The sequence below is a fragment of the Watersipora subatra genome, chromosome 2 (assembly GCF_963576615.1).
Source record: "Watersipora subatra chromosome 2, tzWatSuba1.1, whole genome shotgun sequence".
NCBI lineage: Eukaryota > Metazoa > Bryozoa > Gymnolaemata > Cheilostomatida > Watersiporidae > Watersipora > Watersipora subatra.
This window is the reverse complement of record NC_088709.1, coordinates 65,633,050-65,643,424: the sequence shown is the minus strand read 5'-3', so window position 1 is coordinate 65,643,424 and position 10,375 is coordinate 65,633,050. Positions and strand designations below refer to the sequence as shown.

The 10,375-nt window shown below is 37.9% G+C and overlaps 1 protein-coding gene across 1 annotated transcript; it reads left to right on the top strand.

The window, feature by feature from the left end:
- Positions 1–495: 495 nt before the first annotated feature.
- LOC137387597 (uncharacterized) lies at positions 496–8,500 on the top strand. Its single transcript, XM_068074064.1, has 18 exons — positions 496–645; positions 1,533–1,631; positions 1,739–1,810; positions 2,325–2,468; positions 2,592–2,693; positions 3,075–3,307; positions 3,521–3,702; positions 4,037–4,133; positions 4,576–4,746; positions 4,959–5,102; positions 5,311–5,428; positions 5,700–5,791; positions 5,951–6,065; positions 7,258–7,335; positions 7,435–7,599; positions 7,719–7,835; positions 8,032–8,123; positions 8,324–8,500. The coding sequence occupies exons 1-18, from the start codon at positions 585–587 to the stop codon at positions 8,423–8,425; spliced, it is 2,184 nt and encodes a 727-aa protein (XP_067930165.1). The 5' UTR covers positions 496–584; the 3' UTR covers positions 8,426–8,500.
- Positions 8,501–10,375: the final 1,875 nt, after the last annotated feature.

Genomic DNA, 10,375 nt, shown 5'->3' with positions numbered 1-10,375 from the left:
AAACTGTTCACACAGTTCCCTTTTTGCTGCGAGACCATCATATGTGAGCGCATGCACAGTATATTCATATAAACATCTAGCACATTAGACATATCTATACAATCTAGTAACAGGAGCATGTTTACATAACTGGATGCTTGCGCACAATAGTATCAAAATAATCACAAAAAGGTGGCATACATATTAACCCTGTGGTCAGTCATGCATAGCTGCTTTCAAAATTCCTACACTGAGACATATCAGCCCATACCGCAGTTCATATGCTCAAAACGGTCGATAGACGCGTGTAGCTTATCCACGAAATCGGTCGTGCTTCATGGTCGCCTGATCTCGTCGATGGGCGTTCTACGACGCATACGGTCGAATTGTCCCTAACGATTCTGCACCCAATGGAAAGTTGCGTTTAATCTCTATATCTATGCCGAGCCGTAGATTTTTTTGTTAGGTGCGCTGTTGTATTCGGACAGCACCGCTTGCGAAGGGATAAATATTTATTATTTTGCTTGACAATTCTTCAGCACTAATAACTTGAACACAACGCTTCGCAAGACTACTAAACTACTAAGTCTCATAGATTTTGGCTCATGGAAACGCTCAAAGAACTTGTGGAGTCTGGTCGTGTCAGGAGAAACAGAATGAGAAAAGGTCTGTACTTTACCATTTGTTATATTTGACTCTAAACCATTATTTTTTTGTTATTATTTACTAAAATTAATATATTCAATATCATATATAATTATTTATGTATTTAAAGTTGGTTTATTCAATCTTGACTTATGATAATGGATGGGCTTGTATTTGGTAGCCTTTGGTGAATGATTTTCTGGCTCCGTAAAAGAGCTAGTATAACAAAATGCCGCGACGAAAATGAAATTCTTTTTCTGAGTGACAGGCGAGACAGTCTGGATACCCTATTTCTGAGAAAAATTGAAGCGAGTTTCTATAACATACAATTAAATGAATACATTAAATTTGCACTTGTGACACATGACACTAGAAGTAAGATATTAAGCCACCAACACCGAACAAATGTGTGGCGATTTAGCTTTTACAATCGCATTAAAAACCAAGTTAAAATATATTTTCCGCCCACAGACAATCAGACTAATAATACTCACTGATATGCACAAATACTCATATCATTCATATCACCTTTGGCCTTAGACAATCGGACTGATGATACATAAATACTCGTATATATAGTTTTTACCACTTTATAACCCTCATTTTATGCCAACAACTATACTTTGATTCACTTTACTCAGAGCTCAGTTAATACTCGGTGATACAGGTTAATATACCCTACATGCCTTGAACTGGCGTTTAGGATCAATTGGAAAGTAAGTAATGAGACACTACACGTTGGTTCAGCAAGGCCCAGTGCTGGCTTTATATTTTTTGAGCATTTATCATGAACTACCACACTGTCAAAAAGTTTGACAGTGATGCAGTTTTATTAATATGCCATGTGTAGCGTAATTATGGGTATCATGATTCTTGCCTAGTTGTTAACATGCATTGTATGTTTCAAGAGAAGAGGCAGAGTAAGAGCAAAAAAAAAGCCCAGGAGAGTCTCCATAAATTGAGGAATGCAATTGACAACAGTAGAATAGCAGCAACCACTTTTACAGGTGAGAGCCGGAGCAAAGGAAATACTATTATTAAATCAATGTGCTGTTGTGTGCTTTCTATTCTTGTTTGTATTTTTTAATTACCAATATTGATTTTCATGTTATAGATACGTCAGCTTGTGATATGGAAATTGGTGATGGCAGTGGAGGTGATGTCATAACAAACACAGGCTGCATAGGTAATAAAGACCCAGCACACCTACCACGGGGATTATCAGAATCAAGTGAATCGATTGGTTGCAGGCTTAATTAACCATACCCTTATACCCATTTAGCAAAACTTATACAAGGTGGCTGTACCAATGAATCATTGCACTCACATGATGATAGGACTGGTCAAGGTCAATCAAATCAAGTGCTGCCTACTGCTCAAATAGAATATCTTGAAACCTACATGTGGTCTCTAGAAAAGACTTGGTATGGACAGTTTTGGTCTATAGCCAATGAAGCTGGCTAGGTTTTGTGGCATTTGTGCATGGTTGGCTGTTTGTATTGCCAAAAATCTTAGACCTAAAGTCATTTGACTGAACAAGCTTGAATCTACCGCTATAATGAGTCTGCTGCAATCTGATTGGTCCTTTTACATGTCTGAGAGATTGTAAAATGAATATTTGTTTCCTCATACATCTTATAATTTATTAATATTCATGTTTAACTAACACACTGGTTGTACTATCTAATGTGTTATTGTAGATGAAACTATTTTGACCAGACTAAAGTCATTGAGACACCGTAAGAAGACTTACATCCAGACCCAGAAAGGGAATTGGGATCTTCACCGAGAGGAGATTGGGAGATTGTTTGCAGATGGAATGAGAGTGCGAAAAATGAGAGTTGGTGAGCATCCCCGTGTTATTCCGTTATCTGAGATGATCAAGAATATGTCGAATATATATATATCACAAATTCAGAAGATAATAAAAGGCGATTATGTTTTTCATTTTTCATATAATTTTACAGATGATCGTCAGTCTGCCATTCATCAGGTTTGCCCAGACTGCAATGGAACCGTGTTCTGTCCACCTGGTAGATATGAGATGGTTAGAATTATTTCTTTTGAAGGTATGTTTTCAACTGAATTGATTAGTTATACTAGCCAAGGTTAGCTTTACGAGCACTAGGTTAGCTGTATTAGTATAGGCTACCCTAGGTTACCTGTACTAACATAGGCTACTTTAGGTTAGATGTACCAGTATAGGCTATCCTGTGTTACTTGTACTAACATAGGCTACTCTAGGTTACCTGTACTAACATGGGCTACACTAGGTCACCTATATTAGTATAGGCTACCCTAGGTTACCTGTACTAGAATAGGCTACTCTAGGTTAGATGTACTAGTATAGGCTACCCTGGGTTACTTGTACTAACATAGGCTACCCTAGTTAGCTGTACTAGAATAGGCTAATGTGTTTTGTGTTTGTAAAAATTGAACTAATCTTTCAGGGATGGTCAGCCAAAAAATAGACGTTATGGTCTGTGAAGCATGTTCGTGGTCTTCTTGGCGGGAGCCTCAACAGCTGGTCCAGTATGGACTTTGGCCTGTTGACGTTGAGGGAAGAGCCTACTTCAACTTCAGTTTTCTTCTGAGTGCTTCAATCCTGCAGCACTTCTCACCATCTCTAAGCCTTAAAAGTCTGTTAGATTCCGTCAGCTTTATCTCATCCTTGGATGGCGAGGTATTACATCTGATCGTTATGTTCACAGTGGATGTTAGTGATATCATCATTGTATAACGTGTAGAGTGTCGAGCTATATAGTCAGCCAACTTGCGCAATGCCGCATTTGTCATCAAGCAAGGATCCAATTAGCAGAAAAACTAGACACAGAGTCTTTTGTGACATTTCTTTGACTTTTCCATTAGATTTGAAAGGTGTTGTGTTGTTATTTAGAGTTTCATGCTCAAACAAGATGTCTTCAACTATTCAATGTCGGAATGGAGGATTCAAGAGACAAACTATTTATCTAAAGCTACCGGTGGTAGTTTGTTCAGTTGCCCTGCATGTTTGGACGAGCCCCATGCGATTCACATTGACGGGAATGCAAAACTATTTCACTATAGAGCTGCCGGCAGGTATGATATCTAATGAAAAAACCATATATCAGATTTTTGCATTCTCTGTGTTTACAGATAATAACAATTTAATATGGGTTAATTTCATTTTGGGACAGTGGGTTCTGCCTATCATCAAATCTTCAAATTACTAAGCACTAGCTCCATTCAGCATATAAAATGTTTAGACGCACCCAACGTTTTTAATATGATGTTGCGTGTTTAAAGTTTTGATGTGCAACTATATTATTCGCATTCTATTACTAGATTTCTCAAGTGGGGCTATTGTGTAGTAATTCAAAGAGGAAGCCTTTGTTTATTCATTTTTTAATTTGATTCTTGTCATTGATCTTAGAGTTTCATCAGGAATTGAGGAGCCAAGTGAGTTTTTTGTTTCTACTAGTGACGTCGAAGAGCAGGTCACGCGTATAAAGAACAGCAAACACAATTCGGTGAGTTTAAGGTCGTCAAAACTATCTAGCAACCTCATTAGTCTTAATCACAGCCAAGTTTTTAAACCCTGTTGATTAAAAACCATCCAATCACAATTCAGTTGTAATGCATTTCTGAAATCTCATACCTTATGAAGACCCAGAATAGGTACCCATAGGTATAGCAGAATCAAGTGAATTGTTTGGTTGCAGGCCTAATAAACCCCATACAGCAAGGTGGCTGTACCATTGAATAACCAATCAGTGCACTGAATTGATAGTGCTGCCATCCACCCAAGTTAAAAAAATCTTAGTAAGTTTGATGGGTCAAATTTAGAATATTTTAAAAACTATATGGAATATCTTGAAAAGATAACTGCTGGGAAGTCCTGGTCTATAGCCAATGAACCTGGCCAATTGCGGTTGTCTTTATATACCTCAATTACCTAGATCGTTATTACAGGTCTCCAATAGATGTGGTGATACGGTGTGGAAGGCTGCGTCTGCCAAAGGAAAAGCATTCTCCAAGAAGGATGTGACTGGTTGTTTGCTAGCCACATGCCGCCACTGTTTCCTGTTGAAGGGATTGGATATGACTAGGGGGGAGATATACGCGTATCCATACACTATGCAGGTATTGGTGGTTGTCCATAATACCTCATCATCGGTCCAGTCAACCTTTTTTATTGTCACAGAAAAAATTCACAAACCTCCCTAAAACCTACAACTTCTTTTCTGGCAACAGGAATGTCTGTCTACTTATTACAATGGTCTTTCTATTGCAGAAATCTTAAATAGTTTTTGCTACGATGCTCCCTCCATAAAGCTAATGTATTATGTTTTTAGAGAGAATTTCAAGGTGCAAAATTCATTGCCCTTGATACAATGTGCAGATACTGGCCTTGGCTAGAGCGGCTGGAGAGGCTACCACAGCAGCAACGCCCGTTCCTTAGTATCATGCACGCCAAAGCTCACCGTTGGAGTTGTCAGGTATCTGTCTAATCAATAAAGCTCACCGTTGGAGTTGTCAGGTATCTCTCTAATGAATAAAGCTCACCGTTGGAGTTGTCAGTAATCTGTCTAATGAATAAAGCTCACCGTTGGAGTTGTCAGTAATCTGTCTAATGAATATAGTAATCGTTCATCTACTTTAGTTTAAGTTTCGTATTACCAAAATTTTCTTTTTTGCTTTTTTCAGATGAAATGGAGTGGAAGAGTCACTGTAGGAACAGGATTAAGTACTGGGGAGACTACAGAACTTGTTAATAGCTACATGTCCCGATTGGGAAAAGTAACAAGACACATGACATCAGATGGTGAGTTTATTCAGTGAGCACTATTTTATATATTGTCAAGTGAGGTATTTTTTAGGCCTTAACTGTCAGGTAAGCTAATAACTTACCCGATAGTTAAAACCTATCGGGTAAGTTATTAGCTTTGCATTTGACAATGTTCAATGTATTGTACTACTGTGATATGTTTTATAACTTGGTTAATGACAATACACATTGGTGACTTTGGCGCCTATTGTGCCTAAGTGCCAACTTGTCAATGGTATGACTTCCCAATTTATTCTCTTGTTTCAAGGTAGACGGAGACGCTTGGAGCAAGGGGCAGCTTTTTGGAATCTCCGAAAGTTTGTCAATCTGCCCAAACAGATATTTACATCTCTTTCCAAAGTATGTAGAAACAGCAATCATAGGATGAAATCGTACTGTTACCCAGGTTCAATTTGTTTTAACTATTGACAAAAAGCCAAGCTTTCTCAATAAATAATTGGCTTTATTGCAGTTATACAACAAGTGAAGAATTATAGTGCCGAGTACGTCTCGTTTTAGGCCAAGAAACAACTACCCATTCTAGAGGCACAAGTGGATGCACACTGCCACTCAATTGGGTTAACTTTAGCTGAACTTGAGGCCAGAGCAATCCTTGTTGCCAAGCCGCCGCCAAGTGAGTTTTTTACTTATACTATTTCCGCATGCTTAGAGAATAAATGATTGTTTTTCTGTGTCAATTAGCAGTGGATGATTTGTATTTCATGATAATGCTCATAATAATATGAGTATGAATAATATGAGGCCCTGATGCAAAGATGACGTTTCATGGTGAAAGATGCTCATTGTAGTTTATAGTAACAACTAGCTGTGCCTCCGGCGTTGCCCGGGTATTAAAAATCAGCTTATAAACAATGAGGAGTGATGAGAGTTGCCTGCCACTTAGCCTGTCTTGACAAACTGTAGTTTTTGCGTAGTTGTCCCCCGTCGAGCGGGCGAGCAACACAACAGCTTGTCACAAGACGTACTGCACCTGATGCATCAGCTGCACTTATAGGGAGTTGTTCTCTTCCGTCTATGCGGCTTGGTGGCAATGTTATGTCGGTCGCTCCATTGGTAATCATAACTGATTTCGCGCAAAAATTTATGTAGAAAGAAATAAGATTATAACGCTTAACTAGCGACCAGTCTCTGCGATAAACTTTAGTAGAACTTGAGAACTTAGGCAACAACAGCGACTAAACGTCATTATTTGTGCGCTCAGTCAGTTTAATTTCTATTTTTGTATCAGTCAGTTTTATTTGTTCTTATGGATTTTATTTTCAATTTATTTTATTCTTAAATTCTACTAAAGTTTACAACAGAGTTGTAAACAACCAACAGTCTTTGGTTAAACGTTGTAATCTTATTTCTTTCTACATAATTTTTTGCCCGAAATCGGTTATGATTACCAATGGAGCGACCGACATAGCATTGCCACCAAGCCGCATAGACGGAAGAGAACAACTCCCTATAAGTGCAGCTGATGCATCAGGTGCAGTACGTCTTTTGACAAGCTGTTTTGTTGCTCGCCCGCTCGACGGGGGACAACCCTACAAAAAACAACATTTTGTCAAGACAGGCTACCTGCCACTTTGCTATTAGCCTGGCACACTGCCACTGGAAAATTCCATTAAGCTTGCTAATAAGCGTTAGGCTTCTAATGACATACGCCATGATGTTGCGTCAGCATTGTCCAGCTGTAGCTATTTTAATAATAGCAATTTTAATAGTAGCTATAGCCGGAATACACACATACATACTTTGAGAAGTATACATATAGATGTATGATTAGAATGTTGTGATTGATATATTGTATTATCTTTCAGAACCAGATAACATACAAGCTGTCTTAGAAGACCTCAGAGTCAATATCCTGCGGCAAGAAGATGTTCTTAAGAAATCAGGTAGGTTTGTCAGGTGATCTCTCTGAAAAAAAATCAAAGTTAAAATTTTTCTATGTATGGCTAAGTTATCGAGAATGTAATTGCTGTTTATATTAACAGAGAGTGGAAAAATTGCACAGAAGTTGAGATCGCGTCTGCGTGCAAACCATTGCAGTTATAAGAAAAAGGCTTTAGAATACAGCAACCTCCATCCAGAAACGACAACAGAAGAGCTGCAAAGCTGTTTGAAGTCAGGGTTATTCCCATGGGCAGTTGTCCGTGGAGGTAAGTTTTTTCATGAAATATCAATTCCCCGCAACAAATCTAGACATTCCTTGTTCAACTTTTACACATGAAAACCCTATATTAGCAAGCCATGCTGATGTCACTTTTTGATGTTTCAGATATAACCTTCTCACAGGATGTTCTTAAGGCAGTGGAGAGCTATCAATTGTGGCAGAGAACTGTAGAAGAAATCCCTATTCTAGAACAGGAAAGGCATACAATGATAAGAACAATAGGTGAGTTTCTTATCCGTGTTTGTAGATGCTTAATATACATGATATAGTATCAATAGTGATGTCTCAGTTGTTTTTAGCAGGTCCATTCTATAACAAATTGTCTACAACATCACGTTGAAACATAAGATACTTTTTTAAGTATTTAGTTGAATTCTGAGTTCAGATTTCTGGCTAATTTGGTCCTCTTCATTTTCAGTCCAGCAACTTGATACATGCAATGGAGAAGAGGCCATATTTCTTCAAAACATGGTCGAAAAATCCTCTGTTTTCTTCTCTGAGGAAGTTGAGGTACGTACTATTAAATTGGGGAAGAACAGTATCGCAATAGTGATCAAGCTTTTGCCAGTCACTGTTTGCCAGTCAGCAACAACATTTCATATAGCAGAAAATGACAGATTTAAAAAACATCCAGTATTATTTGATGCCATGACCGATGATTTACCTATGATTTACTTATGATTTCATTCATTGAATTATTCTATTGTTAGGATATGCAGCTAGCCGTATCACTATGCCAGGACTTAGATGTATCTGATGATGATGATGACGAGGACGACGATGACTCTGATGGAAGTTTTTATGGGGATTGAAATGCCATGATTTACATGTATGCTGATCTACTTTCTGTATTACTTTTTATGCTGATCTTCACAAAACAATATTGTAATAAAGTATATTAATTTATTTCTCAATAATAAACGAAATGTCTTTTGTATAACCTTTAGTATATGTGACCCCGGCCGTCAGAATGTACAATCGTGCAGTAATTCCATTGTTCACAATAGCGCGCTAAGCGTGCTTCACGCTATTATATGACTCACCGTCACTATTTTAGTAAACAGTGGTTTACAGTGCATTCAACCCTGCTCTTTCACATGGTCTTGTTTATTTTTGTGTCTGACCAATCATAAATCCAGAATTGCCATTTAGCTATACCCAGTGTCGTATGGTTTCACAGAGTCCGGCGACCAACAGAAGAGTATACGGGAGGGAGCTCGAGTCCAAACAAACAGGCCACGCCTACTATTTTAATATAAGTTATAATGTAGAAGCCGCAACATTAATCAACAAAAACTACTCCCATTAGCAGTCACTTTGAAATTGATAGTTGTATTATACACCACTTGAAAAAGGACAAAATTTCCTACAAGAAACTACAAATTATTTTTTGTAATAAAGTAAATGCAAAAGAGTGAGATGTTGAGAGCGAGGTAAGAATATTCCATTAGAGATCAGCATGTCGATCGGGTTTGTTTGGAATCAAGCGTTTTTGTTTCCGGCTTTTGGTTACGGGACTCTGTGAAACTATGTATACGGCTCTGACTATACCCATATTGGTGGTTGCTATGGAATTTTTCATAACCCAAGATCATTACTGTAGGCTCTAACTGCGGGTGCGCGCATGTATGTGGCCATTTCCTCTTTTAATGCTTCAGGCTAGAACAAAATAAACAATCGCAAAATTACGGCTTGTTGATGCTAGATGAGTATTTCTACTTAGAATCTGAGTCAGCTGCCTCAGATCATAGTGAAAGTGATGATGAGAATTGTGATAATAGGGCAATCTTAGAAATACAGCTGCTTACGCAGTATGTGGCTGCTAACGATAATGCGAATTAATTAAATCAAATTACAGAGAATAACGATCAGCCTATCACTGCTGATAACATTCCCATTCTAGCTGTTGACATCAAACTAATAAGTGGGTGCAAATGTAGGGAATTATGCGCTAGTTTTATGTCATCTGAACAATTAAGCCTCATTAGAACTGTATATCAAGGATTGCCGAAGGAAACATTGGATATGGTTGCGTTGGGACAAATTGCCACTAGCATAACAAACAAACCTCTCCAATGTGCTACAATAAATCTTTGCAGCGTACTCGTGCTACACTGTGTGAGTGTTAAACTACATAAAAAGAGCTCTAGATTGAATAGTCACTTGATGAGTTGGGTTGATATTTTCGCATCACATATTTTCCGCATCGTTGACCTTACCACGACCTTCTGTATAGGTGGACAATTCTGAATACACATCCAGCTCTTTGTTAAGTTGTTGGACTGTCATTAAATGCAGTCATAGCAATATAGCTTGATGAGAATTGTCCAGTTTGAAGCATACCCTTTTAATGAATGCATCCAGGACGGTGAGCTTTTAGCCACATATATTGTTAACCTTACCATGACCTTTGGGATGTCAACCGTCAATCGAATTGGAATAAAAATGCAACGATCATCTGTTTCAAGGTTTTATTGTGAAGAATGCCGGGTTTCATCAATATAGGTTGAGATTAAGTGGTTGGTTGCTATGGCGTTTTGATTTGTAAGAAAATACCATGATTTACAGTTCATGAATCACCAACTTTATTCTGATTAAACTCAAAACAACAGTTTTAGTTTATCATGAGACCTTCTCTACTAAATCTTGTCTAACCTGGGTATAAATAATCCAATTTGAAAAAATTTAAAATGCATTAAAATCCTCAGAATTTGCTGATTTTAAATCTTTAAATAACTCAAAAATGTGGTTTTAGTACAATT

What these genes read in the sequence shown, in the direction of transcription:
- LOC137387597 (XM_068074064.1), top strand. Translation starts at nt 585, where the DNA reads ATGGAAACGCTCAAAGAACTTGTGGAGTCTGGTCGTGTCAGGAGAAAC. An exon ending in AACAAACACAGGCTGCATAG is followed by an intron (nt 1,811 to 2,324) that starts GTAATAAAGACC and finishes GTGTTATTGTAG; the next exon opens with ATGAAACTATTTTGACCAGA. An exon ending in ATGGGCAGTTGTCCGTGGAG is followed by an intron (nt 7,600 to 7,718) that starts GTAAGTTTTTTC and finishes TTGATGTTTCAG; the next exon opens with ATATAACCTTCTCACAGGAT.